The sequence below is a fragment of the Petromyzon marinus genome, chromosome 45 (genome assembly GCF_048934315.1).
Source record: "Petromyzon marinus isolate PM22_M1 ecotype Great Lakes invasive population chromosome 45, UKy_Petmar_22M1.pri1.0, whole genome shotgun sequence".
NCBI lineage: Eukaryota > Metazoa > Chordata > Hyperoartia > Petromyzontiformes > Petromyzontidae > Petromyzon > Petromyzon marinus.
Window position 1 is genome coordinate 2,809,567 of NC_133711.1, and position 27,554 is coordinate 2,837,120.

At 47.0% G+C, this 27,554-nt stretch overlaps 1 protein-coding gene across 2 annotated transcripts in view; it reads right to left on the reverse strand.

Moving 5' to 3' along the window:
- LOC116952047 (neuropilin and tolloid-like protein 1) overlaps window positions 1-27,554 on the reverse strand; it is a 90,779-nt gene that overhangs the window by 20,464 nt on the left and 42,761 nt on the right. For both annotated transcript variants that reach the window (XM_032971055.2, XM_032971056.2), the window contains 7 exons: window positions 19,248-19,385; window positions 17,634-17,882; window positions 16,862-16,906; window positions 13,245-13,372; window positions 7,803-8,034; window positions 6,436-6,549; window positions 5,009-5,338 (listed from right to left, as the gene is read on the reverse strand). In XM_032971055.2, coding sequence (XP_032826946.1) covers window positions 5,009-5,338; window positions 6,436-6,549; window positions 7,803-8,034; window positions 13,245-13,372; window positions 16,862-16,906; window positions 17,634-17,882; window positions 19,248-19,385 — 1,236 coding nt within the window. The remainder of the gene's footprint in view (window positions 1-5,008; window positions 5,339-6,435; window positions 6,550-7,802; window positions 8,035-13,244; window positions 13,373-16,861; window positions 16,907-17,633; window positions 17,883-19,247; window positions 19,386-27,554) is intronic.

Here is a 27,554-nt window from a genome sequence, read left to right on the forward strand (position 1 = left end):
CAGAAAGCCCACCCACACAGATTCCTACTTGAAACCGGATTCCCACCACCACCCGGCTCAAAAGAACTCTCTCATCAAAACTTTACACCATAGGGCTCATTGCATTTCAGACCAACACCACTTGACCAGTGAATTAAAATTGGGACGGCTGGCCCTTAGGAGGAACGGATACTCTGACCGTACCATCCGCCAAGCTGTTTCTCCTACCATACAGAAACAACCACCTGATACTCGGATCAAAACCATCACACTACCTTACATAGCAGGCGTTACTAAAAAGATTTCCAAAAATCTAAACAAACACAAGATCCAAGTCCGGTTCAATACAGTACACAAAATTCGTGATCTGATCCCATCCGTAAAGGATGTCATCCCTGACTTACAGTACCCCGGTGTTTACAAATTGAGCTGTACCTGTGGTGATTGTTATATCGGGGAGACGAAACGACATATCTCTGACCGAATTCGCGAACATAAATCATATTTGAAACACGGCAGAACGAATTCATCTGCTGTCGCTGATCACTGTTACAACGCTATGGGTGATCATGAGATTGTCTTTTCCGATAGTAAGGTTCTTTGTAAACCTACAGGTTATCACCAAAGATTTGTCCACGAAGCCATTCAGTTTTATAAACACAGGCATAATTTCAATTGAGAGGATGGTTTAAAATTAAGCAACCACTGGAAAGACGTTTTGAATCATACCAAACACTAACTAATTTCTAACAGCAATTTCAAGCAGTGGTATACCAAACATATTCTTTCTGAACTTTTCTATTTTCCTTTTTCTACTGCCCCCTTACAGCACATCTTGGCCGATATTCTGTCCGTTTATATTGCACACACACAGTGACCCATCTCCCACGCCCTCCACACAACAAAAGATGAATAAACTCATCCCTGCACACACACAACGACCCATCCCCCGCTCCCTCTACACAACAAAAGAAGGATTAACTCCGTTTATATCGCACACACACAGTGACCCATCTCCCGCACCCTACACACAACAAAAGACGGATTAACTCATCCCTGCACACACACAACGACCCATCCCCCCTCCGCATCCCACTAAAGTCCCCCCACATGGCCCCTCCCACACCCCCCCCCCCCCACCTTAACCTGTATTTAAGCGCTAGGTTCCCAGAGCCTCACCACTTGGTGCAGCGATTCTGGCTGTGACTGGTCCCACCTGAAGACGGAAGCTTGCGTTGCCTCCGAAACGTCGTGTTTAAATTGTTTATTTTATTTTAATTCGTTTTACCTACGTGACTTTACCGAATAAAACCAAAGAGTATGAGTGCGAAATAAGTTCAACATTCATACATTTTCTGTTTTGCTGCATTAATCTAATTTCCAGCTCTGAGAATCAGAATATCGGTTTGGCGGCCACGTGGTGAACATGCATCCCATGGCGCTAATGGATGGAGCATCTCCATCCATTAACGCCATGGGATGCATCTCCCCACACTCTCTGGGAGAATCTCTGGCACAACCCTTTACTGATGAAATGAAGTTCCACTGCTCTGTGAGATTTTACCAATGGAATTTAACTTGTTATTTTATTTAATAACCTAGAAAAGAGAGGTAAAATTGTGAAAAAGACTCTCCTAGGTAAAAACAAAATAATTATATTATTGTAAAAAATACCTGGGAGGTCACACAAATCCTGTTCAAGGCAAATATCATACAATTATAGTTGTCTGTCTCCTGTCAATAAAACGAGTACTGTAAAACTTTTTGTAGGAAGCCATGAAGCGATAACTCTTTGGATAGACTGTCACTGCCTGCCATGGGAACATGTAATATCCACCGCTGGCATCAGGACTGCCATCCATTGGAGATGAACGCTGCCCAGCTTTTGTGTGCGTAAAGGAAACGACTTTGACGCCGACTTTGTGGATCTCGCTGTCGCTGGGTAAGGTCGCTCCAATGTTGCCTTTGCATATTGGTGTGGCCACACTTTACACTCCAGGCACGCCAGGCTCATGACGGCGTGCCCTGTAATGGACTGTGGTTGATTGCATGCTGCAGGGAGGCCTTGAGCATATACTTCCTCGCCGTGCAGAGGTGGAACAGAATACGGAATGCATTACTCTGCAGGGCAAGCAATAAACCAGCGTGAATGCATACACACACACACACTTCTGTATCCACAAAAGACACATACATAGACACGCAGGCAACAATCGCCTGTTTAGATTATAGAATTATAGACTGTACGAGAAAGTTCTGTCAGGAGCAATTATTAATAAGCAAACATCTACCATATTCTCCAGATTAATAAGACTCAATTATACGCCAGTAGGTGTGAGTGTGTGTGTGAGACCAGCTTTTCTTTACATGATTACCACCGGGTACAAGTTTGGGGTGCGTCTTACTTTCTGGAATGTCTTATAACCCAGAGAATACGTGAATTAGGCTGCTGGAGCAAGTGCTGTGCGTGAGCATCAGTATATGAGAGTGATATGGCCAGGACTACTACTGGCCACCTTTGTCTCCCCAGCACTGATGTTTGCACGCCACACCAGGTACAAGACTGAGTCGACCTTAGGGAGGCTCAGGACCCGTTCAGATAATTCCTATTGGCTGTAGCCAGTAATGTAACTCTGGCTAATGGGTTTGGCACGCAGTGGCCTAACCACTACACCACCATGGTGCCTATGCAAGGCTAGGCACACTCTTAGACCATGTGATGTATGGAAGACTGGCTGGCAAGAGTTCACCTCATTTCTTAAGAACTGCTTTTTGTGTTTAGTTTGTTGTCCTTCTCCGTACCTCTCATTAGCACGGTTGGCTATGTACGGTGCGAAATCAGTTCAACATGCATACATACACTCACTGGGATGACTGGGAGATCCATTACTGCACCAATGCCACACACGTACCGGCCTACTACAGTACTCATGATTTTACTCAAAGGTATATTTTTGCTTGTCTGTCATTCAGTTTTTAACTCGTGAACCGAACGTTGCATAATACTGAGCGATTCAACAGTCATGAAAGAAAAGGCATGCTTTGAGAGTTGGTTCATAGGAGGGCATGAACTGGCCTGGAGAGCTGGCACGAACGTTTCATGGAGTGATCTGTTGGTCGTGATTGGTTGGTTATTATTTCTCACTGAAGAAACCTTTTGACGGATGCCTGAATGACGGCATTTTTCAAATCCTCATCGTCACACTCGGCAGAGAGTGTGATGATGATGATTTGTCTGCATATACTGTGCTTGCATCCAAAAGACAGAGATCTCCCATATAGCCTTAACAGACTGTTGGGGAAAGTGCTGTCCGCGTGCACCTATTCAGGCTGGCAGGGCACACGAGCAGGTGAGTGGCCAGCACCACGCCTTTTGTCTCTGATGTTTACACACCGCACCAGGTACTCATTTTAGGTTGAGTCGACCTAGGGGAGACCCAGGACCAGTTCAGATATTCGCCACTGTTATTGGTCTTGAACTGTATTCGAACCCGGGTTGCCGGTTTTGTCGCGCAGTTGCGACAACTACTGCGCTAAAACTCCCTAGACTAACAGCCGCCCACCGATATACCCGCGGGCACACACACATGCATGCAGACACGCACGTACACACATCAGGAGCAGAGCAAGAGAAACCGCCTTCAGATTGCAATAACTGTGGCCCCTAATTAATATCAGGCGCAGCAGTGAATTATCTCCACAGATGTCAAAAAGCCCTGGGATGCAAATAAGGTCGAGTGTGGACAGTTCACGCTGCCTCCGAGCAGTGCATGTGCGAGCGTGTGAGTGGGTTTTTTTTCAATAGCCAAGCAGCCGCTCCTTTGTGCTGAAAATATTGTAAAGGCAAGCTGCTCACAGCCGGGCTGTGACGGCACTGGATAAATGGGTGGGTGAACGAGTAGATGGGTGAACAAGAGGGTGGGAGGACGAGTGGGTGAATGAACGAGTGGGTGGGAGGACGAGTGGGTGGGTGAACAAGTGAGTGAGTGAGTGGGTGAACGAGTGGGGGGGGGGTGATCGAACGGGTGGGTGCACGAGTGGGTGGTTGAACGAGTGTTTGGAGGATGAGTGGGTGGTTGGGTGAACAAGTGGGTGGGTGAACGAGTGGGTAGGTGAACGAGTGGGTGGGAGAACATGCGGGTGGATTGGTGGGAAGACGAATACCCCGTTGTGGGACGTCACCACTGACATAAGGTACAGGTGAAGGGGCAGCCCTGAAAGTGCTTGCTCGCGCCACTGCTGGCAGAAGGGCGTCCGCTCAAGCGAGTTGATGAGAGCCCCTCTGGAAGGTGTTTCAGCCGAGTCTGCTGCAAGTGGCCAGACAGATGAAGTGGGTACCCACATTTCACCTCACCACACGCGACTTACAGATTGATTGCCTGTTGTGGAGATACAGGGTGGATTTAAGAAAAGTGGTAATTGTTTTAATTGTGGCGACCACTATATTTTAAGTCCAGTGTGATAACATTACACCAGGCCAGCATCCCACTGGGATAACGTGTAATATTTTACCGCCGGTTAACTCTCTCAGCGAGCAGTGTACCACCCTGTCAGAGAACAGACCTGTAATATGAACTACTTCTGAAGCCACTTAAGTAGCCTTTTTAAACATGTTTAGGCACATCTTTTATATGCCCAGCAAAGAATCTTTGTCTTCTTTCAAACTGAAGACACAAACACACTTCACCCACTCATATATAGAATACAAAGATCCCCCGTACAGCCTTAATAGACTGTAATAGCAAGTGCTGTGAGCGAGCACCAATTAAGGCTGGCGCGTCACACGAGGGGGTGGGTGACCAGCACCAGGCCCCGCTGCCTTTGTCTCCCTCATGGCGATCTAGACATATGGCACCAGGTACTCATTTCAGGCTGAATCGACCTAAGGGAGGCCCAGGACTGGTGTTGGTCTAGAGCGGGAATTGAACTCGGGTCACCGGGTTCATAGCGCAGTGCGCTAACTGCTACACTACCGCTCCCGACAACACACACCCACCCACCGACACACGTGAGCGCTACACAGACGCACCGGTCAGCGTGCCCGTGCCGTGGTTGCGTGCGCCGTCCCCTCTGCCGTCACGTGCCGGCCCCCCACTGGGCTTGGCGGCGGAGAAGAGGTCGTAGAGGGGGGGCTCCAGGACCTCCTGCAGGCAGGCGGCATCAGTGCTGCCCGAGCCGCTGGCGGCACCGCCGCAGGCCCCGGCACTCGTCCCACGCTGCGGGAGAAGCTTCTTGCGCGGCTGCTTGAGCTGCACGTAGACGGAGATCACGATGAGCACCACCACGAGGCCCGAGCAGACGCCGATAAGCGTGCCGTTGGTGGTTGTCATCTGCTGGAAGAGGCTGCCCTTGCGCTTCTCTGCAAAGGGGAAACGAGGAGTCGCGGACACGGCCGGGGTGAATGTTATGAGCGGGCCCCAAGGCTGATTGCAGGGAATGGCCCAAAGCATGTGCGCTATTACATATTGCAAAATAAATAATACAAACATTTATTCCTTTATTTATCGGTGTAAAATTTACAAATGTAAACTAATCAAACAAAAATCACTCGCTATATTCATTTTTTAAACAAAATACATTTTTGTTCCGAGGTTTAGCTGTGGAAAATTGTATGAATGATGTAATCGAAATTCATAAAATAATTCCAATGGCTTCCATCGCTCAGCTGTGACTCCAACCTGGAACGGTGGGTCTAAAGGTAGGGCCTAAGGCTATAGCCACCACCCTGCAGGTCACGAGAGGTGGTACAACGGATTGCGCACTGCGCTACGAACACAAAGTTAATATCCCAGCTACGGCTAACATAGTGATGAATATCTGAACCAGTCCTGGGCCTCACCTAGGTTGACTCAGCCGTAAATTAGTACCAGGCAGAGTGTGTAAACAAACATTTTTCTAAGGTTGCACTCATTACACTCAAACTGTTGGCCACAAATGGACCACAATACCTCGCTGATCTCGTCAAGGAGCATAAACAATCACGCGAACTCCACTCATCCTCGCAGCAGCAACTTTTGGCGAGCCATCGAACAAAGATGGTTACCTCAACATGCGCTTTTAGATGTGCTTCTACGACCATCTGGAACGTTCTTCCTTCCGATATTAGGAAGCCATTGGAGCTATGCACTTTTAAATCTAGATTGAAAACTAATTTCTTTAGAAAGGCTTTTTGTGTTTAGTTTGTTGTCCTTCCCCGCACCTCCGATTAGCACGGTTGGCTACGTATGGTGCGACAGAAGTTCAACAGAAAAAATATAATCCAGCAGTGGAACTGGTGAACCACCACTGCTGGATTATATTTTTTCCGCCTGAGGACGACCGCTTGTGTTGCGATCGAAACGTCGTGATTTATTTTATTTTCTACCTACGTGTCTTTATCGAAAGAACCAAAGAGTATATGGGAGCTCTTTGCCTTTGTACATGCATTTGCCAGGGTATGTGTGTGCGTGCACGTGCCTTTGCAGTGCTTCTCGTCCCAAGGGTAGACGCAGTTCTGCACGCCGTTGCACACAAGCGAGCTGTTGATGCACATGTTGCTGTGGCAGAAGAACATGCTGCCATCGCACGGGGCTGTTAACCAGCATGGTGGGGGAAGGGGGGTGAGGAGGACACTTAGATGAGACGAGAAAAGCGAAAGACCCAACCAACGACAGAAACCTCTTGACAAGTAAAATGCATTTTCGTTTCGTAGCCAATGTTACAATGACTCACAATAGATTATTTTTTTTAGGCCACTTAGTGGTCTGGCCAAATTTGTGTCATGGCACCCTCCACTACCTGACATAGCTAAATAAATGAAATGTATTGTGTGTACAAACATTTAACATGCCAATTCGTGTTCTAGCTCATTCATCTGTGCTTTTAAGAACAAAGCTCGCAACCAAATTTAGCTGTTGGATATAACGGTGGCAAGATGTTAACTACCTCGCCTGGTATATAAGATGTCGTGGGTTCGATCAGGACCCTGACGCTCGTTTATTTGGAGTTTGCATGTTCTACCCGTGGTCGAGTGGATTTCTCTGGGTCCTCCGGTTTTTCCTCCACATTTAGAATCAACGTGCGTTTAGAGTATTTGGATACTAAGCCACTTCGTTGAGCTATCATTTGTGACCAGGTCGCTTCTGAAAAAGAGCTAATAACTCAGTGGTCCTTACCTGGTAAATGAAAAATTGTTTAAAGTTGTAGTTTAAAGTTTGGCTTGCAACTGTGTCAAGCCGCATTCTGGTGAGAAACCAGGAATTCATTCTGATTGCCTGGTTCTGACTTTCTCAAAATGAGTTCCTGGTTTCTGGCAAGAAGATGCTTTTAAGACCTTGCTCATTGCAAGTACAGTAATGTATTAGCCGTTACTTTGTTTAACTTTAATCGTGCTAAATTTCGATTTAAAGCTTTCGTGACTGCAAGGATTCATCTTCTTTGGTTCTTTCGGTAAAGTCACGTAGAATGAGAACAAAATAATAAATTGATCAAATAAAATAACACAATAATATTCTCACGACGTTTCGGCCACAACACAAGCGGCCTTCATCAGGTGAAGGGAAGAGACTATCTGGAGGACAGCGCTCGTCCCTTCACCTGATCAAGGCCGCTTGTGTTGTGGCCGAAACGTCGTGAGAATATTATTGTGTTATTTTATTTTATCAATTTATTATTTTATTCTCATTCTACGTGACTTTACCGAAAGATCCAAAGAAGAAGGTTTAATCGTGCTGTTTGTTGCTGGCCGCTTGGGCCTAGTGCGCTTCGCAACCGCGAGAGAAAAAATATTCTCAAGGGGGAGGGAAGTAGGTGGGGCATTGTCGCATTCGTTGTTGAGCACGTACGGTCGAGGAAGGAGGTGAAGAGCATGGAGAAGTGCGTCATGGTGCGGCTGCCCTCGTCAGCCCACATCCTCACGACGCCCAGGCCCGACTGCAGCATCACATCGCTCGCCACCGTGCTGCAGAACTTTGCCTTTAGGTTGTCGATGAGCCGCGAGCCGTCGTACACGGCGATGAAGTTGCGCTTGCACTCGTTGGAGTGGTGCATCTGGTAGTCGAGGAAGCGCAGGTAGATCTGGGTAAGGTGAGTACGAGGGATGGGGTGGGCAAGGGAAGTGGATGGGCAAGAGACGGAGGTGGGCAAGGAGCACGGGTGGGCAAGGGATGGGGGTGGGCAAGAGACGGGGGTGGGCAATAGACGGGGGTGGGCAAGGGGCACGGGTGGACAAGGGACGGGGGTGGGCAAGAGACGGGGGTGGGCAAGAGACGGGGGTGGGCAAGAGACGGGGGTGGGCAAGAGACGGGGGTGGAGGACAGAAAAACTCGTAACTCAGCTTGTAACCATTTACCCACCCAGCTTGACTGCACCAGCTGTCACGATTAGGTGGTCACAATTCAATTCAGGAATGCTTTTTTTGTGGAGTGTGTATTTTCTATACTGTCTGGCTTATCCGTACTGCCTCTCTTGTCTGTACTGTCTTGTCATGTGTATTGTGTCCGTCTTGTTTCGCCCTTGGTGAAACACGTTTACGGCAAGGAAGACGCGCGCAAACAAAGTACGGCACTAAATATCTCCACGAAGAAAAATAAAATAACCGAAAAACATCAACGAATCTGACACAAATACAAAGTTTCACAGCAAAACAATATAAATAAACAGTATATATACGACGTGTAAGGGACAATCACAGAAACCCCTTTGGCTCTCGCCTTCATGCAAATAAATACATTCCCCAATTTCAGGGACTTTATATAATGATACCACTGACCCGATACTCTAGAGCAGGGGTGGGGAACCTTTTTTCTGCCAAGGGCCATTTGGATATTTATAACATCATTCGCGGGCCATACAAAATGGTCAACTTAAAAATTAGCCCGTTATATTTGGTAAAACATTTCATTAACTCACCCCTAACGTGATGGCTGGAACTGCTTCTCTTTGGTGAGGCGTGGTGGTGTTAGCTGGTATTGATGATGTTGCTACTCGCAACTGCTTTTCCAGGTTTGCTCCTAGATTGATTGAATTTCGAGTCCCACCTGCGGTTGCCTTGTCAGGGCCAGACCAAGTGATTTCGCGGGGCCTTATACGGCCCGCGGGCCGGACGTTCCCCACCCCTGCTCTAGAACCATCCAATCACCTGCAACATTGCACATCATAAATAATGTCAACTTGTAACGCGTCGCAACGCGTCGCCGAGCGAGGAGGAATCACAGAGAAGCAGGAAGGCAGCCATGCAATGAGCCAGGACCAACAATTGCCCAAGCTCTGCGGCCCTCTGTCTGTTAAGGTGTTGTCAACCAATTCATGAGTGTTCATGTGTGGGAGGAAACATGAGCATCCAGAAAAAAAACCTACATGAGGGGAAAACACTCTATCCCATACAAAACACTCTATCCCATACAAAACACTCTATCCCATACAAAACACTCTATCCCATACAAAACACTCTATCCCATACAGATGAAACAGGTGGAGTCCACATTTCTGCTGTACCGCCTTCTCCTGGCGAACCGGGGTATGGCACATCCTCTACGCCCACAGGGAGGGAGTTTCGCAACACTCGTGTGATCCACCTGCCCTCGCTGCCTCCACAGCGCAGGATTACAGGCCAAGTGCAAATCCACCACCACTGCCTGGCATGTACAGCCCTTGTCCATCAACTCTTAGATGTGCATGATCTAGAATCGAATTGTGAACCAGAATCAACAGTGCTCACTCAACAATGGATGGGCGCTCTATCATCCTCTACTTTGATCAAGCATGAGTAACCGTATGTCAACCTCCAAATATATTTACAAAATCTAGCTCTCACATAGGGTAATATGAAGTGAAAAGCTACATTCATGAAAATATTGAGGAATGTTGTATTGCGATATTATAAAAAAAAATACAAATGTTTTTACACCTTTCTCCCGATATTGGCATCGCAACGCGAGAATGAGGAATCCATTGGGAGCTCTCGTAGGGTACGGTCCACAGAAGACTTGCTGAAACGCTTCCGACATCCCTCCAAGCGCCCTCTTATTTGCATGCTAGGGGAAGCACCTTCCCGCCCACACGACTACACAAACATAATGTTCGTCACATGATGGTCAAAGCGATTTTTTCTAATTCGCAGAGCTGGAATGAATCCAAATTAAGTGTAAAACCAATTTATTGTTTTTTTGTACAGCCATTGGTGACCGGGCTGTGAACATCAAAGTGACTACGCCTGAGTAACTGGTTTAATCACTGGCGACTTGCATGGATTAAACACAGCATTTAAATAATGCTGGCTCTGCTCTGAGACACCCATTACCCCAGCCACGTCTGCTGACATCCCTCTCCTGAATTCACTGCTCCAGCCTGATGCATCCACTCACTATTAACGAGACCCCCGTATTAACGAATGATTGAATTATCTTGATTTAAAGCTTTTGTGACTGCAGGGATTCATATTCTTGGTTCTCTCGGTAAAGTCACATAGAAGGGAAACAATAAAATAATACAAAATATATAAAACAATAAAATGCTCACGACGTTTCGACTGCAACACAAGCAATCATCATCTGATAATCTAAGTTTTTGTGGTTGTTGTTGTTTGACTTGCATCCCACTGGGATTTTTTGCACACAGCGTTGGTGTACGGTGCTTTTTTCAGGGATATTTTTGCTGTTTTTTTTCATGGATTTTCTGTTTGCACAGTCACATAGTCACTTTAAGATGTTTTTCTTGTTCGTGTTTTTATTTTTTTGTTTGTTGTGGTTGCACCCGATTCAAGAGCCGAATGGCTCACAGGGCTATACCAAAATAAAACTGAAACTGAACTATTCGGCCAAACAAAAGCTCACTGGGCTTGCGGGTTACCTTATCAAGTCAACGCAGCATTGCCCGCCGGACGAGCTCACTGATGGGAATGTGCCCAGATCTTAATATAATTTGTGAGCTCCTCACACAATCCAGCCTGGTTAAACCCAGGATGGATCGTAAGCTAAACGGGCAAATGTTCAAATTAGAGGGATCCACGTTACGCAAGCAAAGAGAAGGAAGGGCATGTTTGTGACCGAGAATACCCGAAGCTTCGTGTGGAGCGACAGACCAAGTCGAGTATTTGGCTGGTATAAATTTCCACGTGATAAGCCACTTCGTTCAGCTATTATTTGCAGGCAGTTCGTTTCTGAAAAAGAGCTATATAGCTCAATGGGCCTTATCTGGTAAAATCAAAAAAGCTAATTAAAAAAAATTAGTTTAGTTCAGCTTCCACACATCGTTACGCAGCAGATTAAATTATAATTCTGCCCGAACAGATAACGAAACGATAATGCACAGACACACAAACTTGTACGAGCAACCAAAGAGCTACTTCGCTTTAAGATGTTCTTTGTTCATGTTTTTGTTTGTTGCGGTTGCACCCGAGTCAAGAGCCGCATGGCTCACAGGGCTATACCTAATAAATTAAACTGAAACTGAAAGGGCAAGTGCTTTTTGCGAGCACCTATGAAGGCCGGCACGGTACACGAGGTGGTCGGTGGCCAGCACCACACTCGACACACAGCCACATATACACACATGCTCTAACACATGAAAATGTATTCACACAATAGTACACGCAAACATACACTCACTGCCATACACAACATATAATCACACAATGACAAAGATAGCAATCCCCCATATAGACTTTCACGTAAGTTGGGGCAGAGGTACTGTTTGCAATCACCTATGAGCACCGTGCCCGGCCACTTTTGTATCCCAAGTGACAATATTTATGCACTGCACCAGGAACTCATTTGAGGCTGAGTCGACCTCGGGGTAGGCCCGGGACCGGTTTGGATAATCACCACTGTTGTTGACCATGAGAGAGAATCGAACTCGGGTCGCCGGATTCATAGCACAGCGCGCTAACCGTTATACTATCGCTCCCCTATAACACACGTACAAAGATCCTCCCAGCGGTGCCATACAACGGTCTGTACACAGACATGTACACAAACATTTACACAGACATGCACACACGCTCACGTCTGCAGACACCGAGCCGATATTCCGGGTCAAACGCAGTCATTTTAATAATACGCGCGCTCTTGGCTCTTTGCGATGAAACATCGCAAAATCAATGTCCTAATGTAATGGAATGATCTAAAACGGGCCCAGCTTTGGCAGGGCGACGTTGGTGCCGGCGCGTTCTGCCCAGATTGATGGTTTTAAATGCAGGACTCGTTAAGGATATTGGCCGTGGAGAGACGTGACGGCAGCGGCTGTGGAATAAAATGAGTGGTGATTTTTTTTTTTACTCCGCTTAAGTTCCGAATCAATCTTGGCCCGGAAGAGTGTTGACTCGGCACCAGCTAATCACACAATTACTCCACCGATAACCCCGGTAATAGAAGTGGTGGTACGGAATTCTGATAAGATGGCCGTTGAGTGTAGAACAGAGGGACGATGCTGCCTAATGAGATGATCTGGATGTGACGCTCACTAGTGGCAGTTGTGATTATAATTGTTGGTGGTGAAATTGAATATGGTGGAAATATTTTGATGTTGGCATGCGTTGATTTTCTCTGGGTATAGTATTCCTCTTTACTCTAACATGCAAACAATTGTTAACGTGGAAATAACCAAACAATGCCAATCAAGTCTCTCCTGAAAAAAAGGCTCTTTGGACTCAGTTGATGACAACACATTAAAGTGTCTGGCTGCTTAAACGACTCGAAACAAGTGGTGGAAATTCCACATTCAAATGACAGGCATCAGTTAGCCACTCCATAGGACACTCACTGGGGTTCTGTATTAATACCGTTAGAGGGATGCTGCCACAGCGTAGTGGTGAGCCCACTGCACTTGCAATCCAGAAGTTGCCAGTTTGATTTGATCTCCCGGCACGGCGGTTGAACAATGGTGCGAGCTTCTTAAATTCCCCATCCTCTCCATCCCCCACCACCTCTGTCCATGCAGTAGTGTAAATGGGTAGAACCAGAGTTAGTTGATCAGTAGGTCGTGTGCGGTGGGGAAAAGTGTGGGTACTCCAGCCTCTCCCACGATGTCTTGCAGTTGTGGAAGATCAGGCAAAAATACCCTCCACAAGAGCCCCCCCCCCCCCCCCCTTCTGCCAGCAGTAGTATGAGCAAGCATTTGCAGGGCTGCACTTTTACCAAGTACCATCAGATGACAACAACGATGCAACGGTGACAATGATGAGGACGGCAATTGCGATCACGATGACAATGATGGTGGAGTTGACGATGATGACGACGATGGCGATGATTCGTCGAGGCGGACTCTTGTGGCTGTGGATGGGAGAGTACCCGTGAATTGGGGGTGGCCCGGATAGTCCAAAAGCAGTCGATGGCTTCGTTGGCCGTTGCCTTGCTCTCGGTTTCGAGCTGTGCTGACTTGAGGATTCCCTCTGCGCCGCTGACTTCAAACTCACACGCTGCACACCGCACAGACATCAGCTACGCTCGGAATTTTTTCATAATGATATAGTTGAGACACTTGGTATTCACGCCACTCTTACAGTGCGAGGCTTTCGTGAGCGTCCTATGTATCACCGACACAGCAGTATATTCGCAGCCCAGGGGTGCTGTTGTTTGCTGTGTGTAATTCCTACTGAGTAATTTGCATTGGATTTTCTTCAAATTTGGCAAAGGTGTATCACGACGCCGGCACATAATGGCCTAACTTTTTTGGAGTGGTGCCACGGGAGATCTTTAAATGTCCACTGTGAAGCAGACGGCACGTAGTAACTTGACAGTTAATACGCCCACAGTGGTAACCATGGGCGACCTTTCCGGATTTGAACCACGAACGTGCTCCCACTGCTGTTTTCTGTGGGGTGTGCAATACATCGCGCGTATGTATCGCCTCAATTGGATGGTCACGTGACCAGGTATGTCACAGTGGCAAGATGTTAACTACGTTGCCTGGTATACAGGAGGCTGTGGGTTCGCTCCCGACCCTAACACCTGCTGTGTATTTGGAGTGTGCATGCTTTCCCCGTGGATCACATGGATTTTTCTCCGGGTCCTCCGGTTTTTCCCTCCACAATTAGAAACATGCTTCTGAAAAAGAGCTATATAGCTCGATAGACCTTACCTGGTGACATTGAAATAGTAGTAAATAGTTAGCATAATCTATATTGGGGCTCTTGCTGGAGTGGATACCCATATAATGCCTACCTAATAGACAAGATGGCTGCCTGTACCTGCAACGCTGTGTGCTGCACCAGTCTGTGGGCCTCATTGCGATAATGATTATACAAAAGCCATGTCGGTCCTTACACTCGTTAATGGATGCCTCTGTGTCTCTGGTGAAATACAAATAGTTGAGTTTAGTTTTAACTCTACACTTGGGAGATGAGGTTTTTTGGCAGCAAGGATGGGATGTAGCCATGAGGTGCAGTTTAGCAGGCTATAGATGTATATGGAATATTAGTTTGTATTTGGAAAAAGCTGCTTTTGGGATGCAGAGGTCTGCGTAAGCCAGGAAGCAGCATAAGCCTGGTGATTTTCAGGCAAGTGAGAACAGCAACAGCAGCAGCAGCCAAGTTAGCGGCAGAATAAGCAGATTAAATCAGGAAGAGAACAGCTGAAGGTTGCGCAAGACCCCATTGGATCTCAGCTGCGGCCACGTGAAGGAAGGCATGGCCACAGCAGCACAAAGGGTGGGCAAGATGCCTCTGGATCTCGGCTGCACGGTGCTCTTGCAAAGTAAGCTGCTGCACTTATATGCATAAATGTTTTAATGTATACGGTTTAACCAATATTGGAAATTGCTATTTTGCTTTGTTTTTTATATTAACAGGTAAAGCCCAATGAGCTATTCGCTCTTTTTCAGAGGAGACCTGGCCACAAGTTATAGATCATCAAAGTTCTTATATCACCATATATGGGAATTTATAGTTTCAGCCAAATAATATAAACGCATGTTGTTTATATATGTGGATTGGGGCAAAACCGGAGAGACCTGGAGAACAATCCATGTGACCACCATGGGGAGACAGACAACGTGGACTCCAAATGTATATCCCTAATATCGTTTTTTTGGGTTAGATCCTGTAAATATCTTATCACGTAAATGGCTTATCATGTGGAAATGTATAGCGGCCAAATACTCTAAATGCATGCTGATTCCAAATGTGGAGGGAAAAACCGGAGAACCCATAGAAAAATCCATGCAACTACGGGGAGAACATGCAAACTCCAAATATATAAGCATCAGAGTTGGGATCGAACCCACAACCTCCTGCGTACCAGGTGAGGGAGATAATATATCCTCGCCACTGGGGTTGCTGTGATATCGTTTGTCACCTGGCTTTATGGTTGTCACCTTTGAGGTACAAAAAAACCAGAACAAATCATGGGAGATGTGGAAAATCTCACAATACCAGAAGACGGGAGAACTACACGTGTACATGCATCGTCTTTAGTGGTGTAATATTATTGTTATTCATCAGCAGACATAAAAACATGGGAACGTGAATGTCTTGGGAAGACTTACATATGTTCCAGGATGACAGCAGCTACCTCAAAAAGGATGATTCTGGGAAAACCAGGTCAAGTATCAACCGTACTTGGCTCAGGAGAGACAAAGGGGTTACAGAATTCTGGGTTTTAAAAATAGCAACCTGGACTATCAGTCCAAGCGGCTGCGTTCTGAACTCTGGCCATGCTGATAATGAGGAATGGCTGCTTTAAAAATGGGCGTGCTCCTGCAAAGCTGCTGACCTCAGAGGTCCTCTTAACCAATGCTATGGGACAGACGGCCATCGTGCAAAACCACCAAATAGGCTGGTACAGCACACAGCATTGCAGGTACAGGCAGCCATTTTGTCTAAGAGTTATGCATTATCTAGGTATCCACTTCAGCAAGAGCCCCAATATAGATTATATATTTTTTTACTGTTTTCATTATCCAAGTAAGTCCCAAAAGCAACCTGGCCTCAAATGATAGCTCAACGAAGTGGCTTATCACGTGGAGATTTATGGCAGCCAAATACTCTAAATGCACGTTGCTAAATGTGGAGAGAAAAACTGGAGGACTTGGAGAAAAATATACACAACCACGGGAAGAACATGCAAAATCCAAATATACAGGCGTAAGGGTCGGCATCAAACCCACGACATCCTGCATACCAGGCAAGGGAGTTAACATCTCGCCACCGCGTCGCCCCTAAACACAATGGTTCGATTGGACAGCCACGGCTCGACTGGACAGTCACGGCAGTGATGCATCTTAGTGGAGGGGGGGGGGATACGAGGCGTGGGAAGGAATTGCAGTGGAGGCACCCGCTGCGCCACCCCCCACCCACATTGAGACTCTGCGAAAAATGGTATTTTATTGATATTTACCCCAGGAAATGCATGGGATCTTTTTGCATGATTATAGGGCTTTATTTATTTTCTAAACACTTGGAATTTTGAGACCACCCCCCTGGCCTCCACCCACCCCCACCTCCTTTGAGAAGATTACAATCTGCCTCTGATTCCCGGTCTCGGGAAATCTGTACCATTGTCCTGGACCATTTGCATAAATCAGGATTGTCTCCCAGTTGAACATTTTCTGGCTGTGTCGTGGATGGGACCGGATCAGAAGAAAATAGAAAAGCAGACAACTTGCCTCCTTCCCACATTCGTCCCTCCACGTAAATCCAAAGTATTATTTACACATTCCAGAATCGCATCACTGATTAGCACGGTTGGCAAGAAGTTCAACATACATCCATACATACATATGAGCCACACCGTCTTCTGGAAGTGCATAATTTTAGCAGAATTATTTTGACACAAGAAAATTTTGGACGGGGTTTGCCATTCAGCATCTCATTGGTAGAGTCAGGCTTTTGCTTGAACCAGTGCTGATGAACCGCCCCAGATGTTTATAGGCAAGGGCCTTCTGTGTTAGATGTGAACTGAGCACTCACCTGGGAGCGGGTGGATGATGCTGCCCATGTGGCTGAAATCTGGGTCTGCAAGAGGAGAATGCAAATCGTTGTTGATTTTAGACTTTACTGCCTCTGCTTGATCATCATTCATATAGGAACACAGCCATAAGCCAGACTCTGTTAAAATCAGAATGGCTAAATATTAAAATAAAGAAATAAAAGGCAGGGGTTGGTCCAGTGGCAACAGTTGTGCCTCACAGCAAGATGAGTTAGTAACATTGCATGATTTTTATTTAGCTATGGGGGAAAAACCCCGGAGAACCCAGATGAAACCCATGCAGAACAAGGGAAGAACATACAAACTCCACACACTCGCAATCATTTTCACACTCGGGAGAACATACAAACTCCACACAATCACAATCACTCCCACACTCGGGTGAACAATCTCCACACAATCGCATTCACTCTCACACTCGGTAGAGCATATAAACTCTACCCACACTCGCAATCGCTCTCACACTCCGGAGAACATACAAACTCCACACACAATCACTCCCACAATCGGGAGAACATACAAACTCCATCTTACACTCGCAATCACTCTCATACTTGGGAAAACATACAAACTCCACACACTCGCAATCACTCTCACACTCCGGAGAACATACAAACTCCACACAAAGAGGCAGCCAACCCAGGCCCTTCTTGCTGTGAGGCTATAAACACTTCACTCCTGCGCCACCCTGCCGCCCACTAACCGCCACTCCCGACGGCAGCGCTGCTTCCCAGGGCGGTCGCGGCGCCTCACCGGGCAGGAAGGTGTAATAAGCGCGGAAGCCCATGGACTCGAGTTCGCCGTCGGAGTAGAACTTGATCCACATGAAGCGGCCGTTGGAAGTGATGGGCGGGGGGCGCTCGGTGCCGCAAAAGCGGCCGATGAGCGGTGAGAAGCTGAAGGGGCCGTCGCGCACCTCCAGGTGGTCGAATTTGCACTCCCACGACGGCTCCACTGAGTACGGCTCGTCGAAGTGCAGCTCCGTGCGCTGCCGCGGCGGGGCTAAGGGGTGCGGCATGGAGAGGGGTCGGGGTTAGGGTCTGATTCAGGTCAGGGACAAATTAAGGGAGGACACGGCTGGGTGGGTTGGTTGGAGAAGACCGTTGGCAGGCATCTCAAGCACGGCAATGAGCCGTGTGTCAAATGTCACGTTCTCAAAATTGCTGGAAACTTGCTAGAAACTTGCCAGAAACAAGCCGGCCCGTATTACAAATCCTGTGTATATATAGATATACAGTAAAACCTTGGATTGCGAGTAACTTGGTCTGCGAGTGTTTTGCAAGACGAGAAAAATGTTTAAATATTAATTTGATAAACCAGCAAGGTCTTGCAATACGAGTAGTACGTATACGCTTTGTCTGCCGAGCGTCATGTGATCACAACTGATATACGAGTGCTTTGATATACGAGTGCTTTGGATTACAATCCAAGGTTTTACTGTGTACCCCTTTTCCACTGGCACATCCAAGCCGAGCCAGTATGGGCCCTCATAATATGAGTATTTTATTTTTCATACTGACGATTTGCAGTGCCAAGCAGGACCAGACCGTAGTGCGCTGGCCTTGGCATGGCTCGGGTTGTACAATGGAAGACGGGGGATGAGTGAAGCGAGTACAGTTTCGATAATCGCACTCGGCCCATGGAGCTACCTTCTGTGCTTGAAGCAATGGGCAAAGTAAGTGAGACATACAGGACCAATCAAAACACAGATCAATTTGGGCTACAGATCAAAGAACTCAAGGGATAATCGGGCTGTGGAGAAGGGTACGTTCACTCTATAAGATTCAGAAAGTTCACGTACCTTTGTTCATTTTCAATGCCTCTCACATATTTGCATCCTGTTCAGTCACTCTGATCGCCCACCCCTAAAGCTGGGCGTGCAAAATGATCACGTGTGCAGTGATGCGAGCGAGCGTGGCGCTGTCCACCCATACGCTCGTGTGCCATGCCGGCCTTCATAGGTGCTCGCTAACAGCACTTGCTCCAACAGACTATTAAGGCTATAAGGGGATCTTTGTCTGTGTTTGTGTAGAGAGTGGTCACAGCGTTTCGTGCACACTGCAAATACAAACACGGCGACCCAAGTCCGTTGACCAGACACGACCAATATCAGTGGAGAGTGATAACTGAGCCAGTCCTCGACTTGACTCCGCCTTAAACGGATACCTGACGCGGTGTGCAATCAGCAATGGAGACGCAAAGGTGGCTGGGCTCGGGTATCGGCCATACCACTCGACCATGCACCTTTCCGACTTTAATCGGCGCTCGCTAACAGTACTTGCCCTAACTGTCCTGTTGAAGGCTACTGAGGGGTCTTTGGCTCGGTGTGTGTTCGCTTCTGTGCCGAACGGGGGAGGGCCCACTCACCCTCCAGGATGTAGATGCACTCCTTGTCGGGGGGGTAGTTTCCAGGGTAGTTGGAGGAGGAGAAGGACCCCCCGTTGGGGTTGCGGAGCCACGTGCCGCACTGTGCAGCGCGGAGCCTCTCTGCTGCCGACTGCGCATCTGTGGGGCCCGGCACACAGACAAAAAGGCAAAGGTCCCCCCTATATTACCCTTCATGGACTGTTGGGGCAGTACTATTAGGGAGCACTTCATGAAGCCTGGAAAGGCACACGAGGGGGTGGATGGACAGTACCAATGCCAATACCCATCATTCGCCACTAAGTAACGGTGACGTCACCACGGCGCCTGTGCCAGACCAGGTGCACGCATACACAGATCCCCCGTGAAGCATGCACGTGTAATGAAAATAGAGCCTGCATGCGGTGTGAGGGGACTAGTGGCCACGGGAGGTAATGATAGGGAAGCCAGCCTACATTACGAATGCACTAGTGGCCACGGGAGGTAATGACAGGGGTATCAGTTATGAGTGCAAAGAGACTGGTGGATACGGGAATGTTGGAGAAGGGAGCGTAGTCAGGAGACGGAAGAGGATGGTAGAGCGAGCGTCCAGAGTCAGCGAGAATGATCGAAAAGGGGAGCGTGGACTCGGTTGATATATAAGGGAGATGTGCGGGAGACTCGGGACTGTTGCAGTGGGATCTCCGCCTGACGTCAAGTGAACGTGTCTTCAATAAAGTGCCATCTCAATAGAAGTGTGTCAAGTCGTCGTTACACACGTACATACAGATCCCCCGTGTAGCCTACAGATGCTGTTGGGGCAAGTGCTGTTAGCGAGCACCTATGAAGGTCAGCACAGCGCACGATGGAGTGGTGCGGCCAGTACCACACGCGGGGAGACTTGTGACTAAACTTACACGTGGTGCCAGGTATTCATTAAGCCTGAGTAGACCTAGGGGAGGCCCAGTACTGGTTCAGATATTCATCACTGATGTTGGCTGTGAGCGGGAATCAAATTGGGGTCTGCTGGGTTCATAGCGAAGTGTGACATACATATACAGATATAACCATGAGAGATGTCAGCTTGGGAAAATACTTCATCTAGCAATTTATTGATCACGGATGATGAATTGTGCAGGCTTCTCCTTGTGATCACTCGCTTTGTGCAGCAGCAGCAGCGCTTATCATAGCAGTGGAATAAAACTTCTCAACCTGAGGAAATATATAAGCAACCTTTATCAGTAACCCTTGGGTTATTGTCAAAAGAGCCTTTAAAAACTTATTTTAAAAATCTCACATTTCTGAACAAAAATCCTCGAATCAGGAATACAACTTTTCTTTTTAAATGCGACGGAGATAAAATATCAGTTGTATAAAACAACTCAGCTGTGACTCTACCCCCTTGCACTGCTGTCGCTGATAGATGGAGCAAAGATTCTACTTTAGCTATTGTTGTATGCCAGCCCGCTGATTTGGCACAACCGCTGGGTAGCGGCATGCATGACTTGTCTGTGTGTGCGCTGTAGCAGGATACGATGAATTTGCGACAGAATGAATGATACATTGTTAATCAGGGAAGCTAATTAGCGTGGGCAAGACCACGCCCAATTATTATATATATGGGTCTGAAAAAAGATAACGTAATTTATCATTAATTCTGTGGCGGATTCATTATATCCTGTTACAGCCCGCCTCTAAATCGGGGTCGGTGGCCACTGGTCGTTATTAAGCTGGGGCCCTCCAGTGCGGCGAGCTGATTATCTGGGCCAGGCACCAAACGCCGCAGACACACAGCCGAAATTCTTGCTTCTCAACCAATCTATAATCTTAATCCTCCGTGATTCGTAAACCCTCGTGTAAAGTGGTGCTTTACACAAAAATACATTGTTTACAACACTTTATTACATTATTTTCTGGGTGCGTCCTTGGTGGACTTTTAGCTGCATTAGGCTACGGCCTAGTCACTCATGACTACACACAAAATAAACCCAACCACATTATTTTCTTACTTAATTCAGCTTATTCCAGCTCGAAAAATTCTAAATCCTGCTTTTATTGATATGTGATAACCAGGGCATATAGAGTTCACCCTTAGTGTGGCTACAGAGGCCTGAATGCAGAGTAACCTTAGAACGAGTTCTACAACAACATCCCCAGGGAGAGTTCAGAATGAAAGTTTGTTTATTATAGTCTCATGACATCACCAATAGCACGAACTCAATACATATACGTTGTAACAGTATAGACAAGCACTGTCGCCCCGCGGCGATGTGTGGTGGCCGAGGTTACATCAGGTAAGGGGGGTTGAAAGGTTATGGGAGGAAAACGCCCCATCTCAGGAAGCGGGGCACGAGTTGGCCATTCAGGGCAGGCCGGTTGGCGTGAGGTGAGGGGTTAGTTGATGGGGCTGTGAGTGGTGGAAAGTGAGGTGAACAAAAAGTCAGGGCTAATGTAACGATTTTACGGGGTTACATTTGGGGGGTGCTGCACAAGCCAAGTTGATTGACAGAGGCTGTGAGAGCGGGACCAAATGTGTATGTGAGCACTACCCGTGTATGGAAGAGGGGCTGGGATGGTCGGCGTTCGCCGGGGCCGGGGGGCTCCCACGGCGGGCCGGCGGCTGCGGGGGGCTGCTGTCGTGTGGGCAGCTCGGTGGGCGGGACTGTTGTTGCGGTGGGTCATTGCGAGCGCTGCTGCTGTTGTGCGGGCGGGCCGGTGCCTGGGGATGCTGGTGCATGGAGTGGCTGTGTGCGGTGCTGCCGTGCGGATGGGTCGGTGGCTGAGACCGCAGCTGCGTTGAGTCGCTCAGAGCGCTGTCGTGAGCTCAAACCAAGTCCTGAGTTGGTGCGAATGGCCGGCGCAGTGTTCTGTAATCGCACTACCGTCGCGGTGTTCTGTACCTGTTTTGTCGTCAAAGGTATTCTGTGATTATTGACACGTGGGTCGCTTTGTTAAGTTGGTGAACTACGGAGTTATGTAAATATTATGCAAATGTATTGTCAATGAAGTATTATCTGCCAAAGTTGGTTCGCGTCCTTGTGCATAGTGTGTCAATAGTGCATAAATCAAGACATCTATATATAAGGGAAATTTGTGAATCTGTGTCTGTTCGAAATGTTTAGCATACTTCCCGACATGCAACAAACTTAAAATGTGGCATGTGGGTAGCTTCCAGACTGTACACAATGCAAAAAGTATAAAAATAGACTTTTGTATTTGGGGGGGGGGGTGGGGGGGCGCAATAATGGATATATTTTTTCACGGCAAGTGAGCGGTGACGTCACATCTGTGATGTCACCCGCATGCGGCAGCGTCACGCAGTGTGCCTGCTGACGTCACGCATCCCCCCCCCCCCACCCTCCGCGTAGGCCGTGTATTGATCCAAGACAAGCATCCAAGTCTCGGGCGAAGCCGGGTAGTAAAGCTAGTCGTTAATAAAATCCAAACCTTAAGATTAATTGTATTCTGGATCGAGTTATTGTCCTCCTTTCAGTCGACATTAAAGCACGTTTGAAAAAATCCGCATTGGTATCCTCATAAAATTATTGAAGGAATTGCATGGGAGAGAAAATGGATCTGAACTCCCCTCTCTCCCATATTAAAAGTGAGCAACCCTCACATAAGTAAATAATTATAAAAAGATTGCTGGAAACACTGTCTCCTCTGGGTTGAGTCATACCATTCTTTCCCAACCTTTAGGGTCAGATATTGCCCTTCGTCAGTGGGCAAGGGCCCTGTGCTGTAATGAAATGAGGCCACCCCCCCTCTCTTCGTAGCCCAGGGCATTGATTGGGCCCTTGGGCCCTGGTGCAGCTGCACCGCCAGGGTAATACTACTCGATAGCCACAGCATTGACAAAAGAGAACTTGAAAAACATTCGACCTCTGTGGATATTGAAGGCCTGCCTGTCTCCTGCCTTGGAAATGAGCAGTTGGAATTAACCCGGTGCTCCTTGCGTAACATCACTAACGTCTCAACAAGGACATCGTGGCTTTACCACAAACGCTCTACCGCATGAATAATTCCAGAGTAAATGATGGCTGAATGCTGCCGGACTGATCCTTCTAACACATTACGTGTATCGACTACGATGGAATTGCATTTAAATGGGTGTGCATGGGGACACACTTTCAAGTAAAAAGGTGCTAAATTTAATTTCTCTTCTCCTCTCCCTGTGAATCTCCATGAAGCGTGTTCAATCGCTCCTTAGGTAAGAAAACAAATTCCTTCCTTTCATCCCGTGATCTGCAAATGCCACCTCTTGTACTGGGTATTTGAGCTGCAATCACATTTGGCCGCTTTGTCAATCCAGAGTGTTGATTTAAAAGGTAAAGGTCAAAGTGCAGTCCTGAAATCTCAAGTGGAAGGGCCTCCACTAGAGAGAGCTCTAGAGGGCTCCTCCTTTGGGTATTTTTGGCCTCCTCTTCCATGCTGGCCAGACATCTCAGAAGTTGTGGGAGCAACCGCACTTTACTCCACGACACCTGCTCATTTAAACAGCTGCTGGACAAAGGAGGTTAGCACCGTTGTTTCAACTGCCGTGCCAGGAGATCAAACCGGAAACATCTGAATTAACATCCAGTGTGATCAAAATGGTTATAACCATTAGCACCATGGCAGTATCCCAATTGGAGTGCACTTTTAAATGGGATGAGTGTGCTTTTATCTGCATTCCATGTCGCAGGTGCAATCGCAATGAACATGAATATTGGAGGTGGCCAAGTGGGTCATAGATCAGAGGATTGAGCCAGCACCACTGAGATCCTGGATTACAGAATCGGAATCTTTATTTAAACTGGAGAAATCCGATGAGCTTTGAAGCTTGTTTTCACAGATGTCCAGTATGGGTGGGTCAGCAGACATCCCATTGTGAAATAAACTGGGTCCGCATGTGTAACGAGCTGATGGTCTCTACCTGGTCATCAATGATTTACATAAACATAGACGTACATATAGAACCATAGACTCGCATAGAGACCCATAGACTCACATATGCTGAGTTGGGATTTAAACTGGGATCACAAGCGTAGTGACCGGAAGGTCTCAGCCTGGTCATACAATGATGCACGCAAAAAATACCACGTAAAATGTGCTACTGCTCTTGTTTCAGCTAAATGCCAGTTCTGAAAGTTAAAAATAACGTATTTGACTGTCACACGACGAATATTACTTTCAGTGGCAGAGCAGCTGGAAGAAAGTGCTGCCTCCCTGTGTGTGGACCAAGCCACTTAATGAGGGATCTCAATGGTAGCTCTGAGGTATGCACGTCCGGGTGCTATTGTTTACAGTGAGGGGAAAAAAGTATTTGATCCCCTGCTGATTTTGTACGTTTGCCCACTGACTAAGAAATGATCAGTCTATAATTTTAATGGTAGGTTTATTTGAACAGTGAGAGATAGAATAACAACAAAAATTCAGAAAAACGCATGTCAAAAATTGTATAAATTGATTTGCATTTTAATGAGGGAAATAAGTATTTGACCCCTCTGCAAAACATGACTTAGTACTTGGTGGCAAAACCCTTGTTGGCAATCACAGAGGTCAGACGTTTCTTGTAGTTGGCCACCAGGTTTGCACACATCTCAGGAGGGATTTTGTCCCACTCCTCTTTGCAGATCTTCTCCAAGTCATTAAGGTTTCGAGGCTGACGTTTGGCAACTCGAATGCTTCAGCTCCCTCCACAGATTTTCTATAGGATTAAGGTCTGGAGACTGGCTAGGCCACTCTAGGACCTTAAAGTGCTTTTTCTTGAGCCACTCCTTTGTTGCCTTGGCCGTGTGTTTTGGGTCATTGTCATGCTGGAATACCCATCCACGACCCATTTTCAATGCCCTGGCTGAGGAAAGGAGGTTCTCACCCAAGATTTGATGGTACATGGCCCCGTCCATCGTCCCTTTGATGCGGTGAAGTTGTCCTGTCCCCTTAGCAGAAAAACACCCCCAAAGCATAATGTTTCCACCTCCATGTTTGACGGTGGGGATGGTGTTCTTGGGGTCATAGGCAGCATTCCTCCTCCTCCTCCAAACACGGCGAGTTGAGTTGATGCCAAAGAGCTCCATTTTGGTCTCATCTGACCACAACACTTTCACCCAGTTGTCCTCTGAATCATTCAGATGTTCATTGGCAAATTTCAGACGGGCATGTATATGTGCTTTCTTGAGCAGGGGAACCTTGCGGGCGCTGCAGGATTTCAGTCCTTCACGGCGTAGTGTGTTACCAATTGTTTTCTTGGTGACTATGGTCACAGCTGCCTTGAGATCATTGACAAGATCCTCCCATGTAGTTCTGGGCTGATTCCTCACCGTTCTCATGATCATTGCAACTCCACGAGGTGAGATCTTGCATGGAGCCCCAGGCCGAGGGAGATTGACAATTATTTTGTGTTTCTTCCATTTGTGAATAATCGCACCAACTGTTGTCACCTTCTCACCATGCTACTTGGAAATGGTCTTGTAGCCCATTCCAGCCTTGTGTAGGTCTACGATCTTGTCCCTGACATCCTTGGAGAGCTCTTTGGTCTTGGCCATGGTGGAGAGTTTGTAATCTGATTGATTGATTGCTTCTGTGGACAGGTGTCTTTTATACCGGTAACAAGCTGAGATTAGGAGCACTCCCTTTAAGAGTGTGCTCCTAATCTTAGCTCGTTACCTGTATAAAAGACACCTAGGAGCCAGACATCTTTCTGATTGAGAGGGGGTCAAATACTTATTTCCCTCATTAAAATGCAAATCAATTTATAACATTTTTGACATGCGTTTTTCTGGATTTTTTGTTGTTGTTATTCTGTCTCTCACTGTTCAAATAAACCTACCATTAAAATTATAGACTGATAATTTATTTGTCAGTGGGCAAACGTACAAAATCAGCAGGGGATCAAATACTTTTTTCCCTAACTATATTAGCACGAAGGGTGACACTGCTCTGAAACGGTGCCAAATTGATTATTTGCCTAATGACGCTGCGCCGAAAGCGCAGTTGATATCAAGATAAACATTTATAATTACGTAAGATTGATGACTATTGCAAGGATTTGTGACTGAACTTCAAATGGGCAGTTTACAACTTGAGCAGTCCTTGTGGTCTACAGTATCAACAAATCCCGATTGGCATGAATTGAATGAACACCCTTATGTCTATGTATTAATACCCAATCGGCATGCCGCCAGCAGATATGGGAAATTAGTGTAGAAATGTCAATCGCCCGTTCCAAATACAGTACAAGATTGACCGATTTATTGAAGGCATTAATAACGGCCGGGAAGTTATAACGTCTTTGAACCTAAAAGTCACCTTAGCCGTTCATCAGAGCACTAATCACTCAGCATGTCGACGTGCGTATGTTTATACTTCAAATTGAGTTGCGTAATTTTGATGAAAACTTGGCACTCGCACTTGCTTGAAACAAGGCAGGCGCACCGTCTGGCTCAGGATGTTTCTCCCCCCCCCCCCCCCCCTGCCGACTACCTGCCACCCCTCTTTCCCTAGATGACACTTAGTTTGACTTTTTCAATCTTGGTCATCGTGAACACCCGCTAAGAATCTCAAGTATGCCTTGTTGAGCTTCTGTCGACCCCCTTGAGAACCGACCGCAGGTGCACCTTCGAGTGGCACACTTGGCAAACGCCGTTGATTTCTGATTGAAAAGGTAAAGGCACAGTCCTGCAATTTTATTTTCAAGCTCTAGACAGCCCCCCTCTAGAGGGTATTTGGACTACTCTTTCACGCTGGAAGAGGTGGGAGTACCCCCACATTATACCCCACTGCACGGGACCTGCCGATCAAATGGCCTGTAATGTGCCGCTGTATGATTTTGATTGGACATAGGCGGGTCATTTGGGGGTGGGGGATTTAAGAATCTTGCCCCCTTGTTTCAACTGCCGTGCCGGGGGATTTAACTGCCGACCTCAGGATTGCAAGTCCAGGGTGCTGACTACTACATCACTGCGGCAACAGCATCTACCAGTTTGACACGTCGGCTCTAATGACTAATATTATTCTTAAATGTTTTTTTTGGATTAGATCATGTAAATATAAATGTGTCGTTGACTGTGTTGGGTGGTGGTAGGTTAACTACACATTTATATTTAAGTATTCTAACCCAAAAAAACCCTTTATTATGAACATCTAACTGACTGACCTTTTCATCCCATCCACACCACGTCCAACCACCACACTTGCAGGTCACAACGCTTCTTTATCTGCTTATTTCCTCTCACTGTTCCACTTTGGAATTCCCTCCCTCCCAATCGTGTCTTATCTTATTTCTTATATAGATTCATATTGCACCATATTTCAAGGCGCTTTAACAGCAATTATAGAATTGTACGTAAT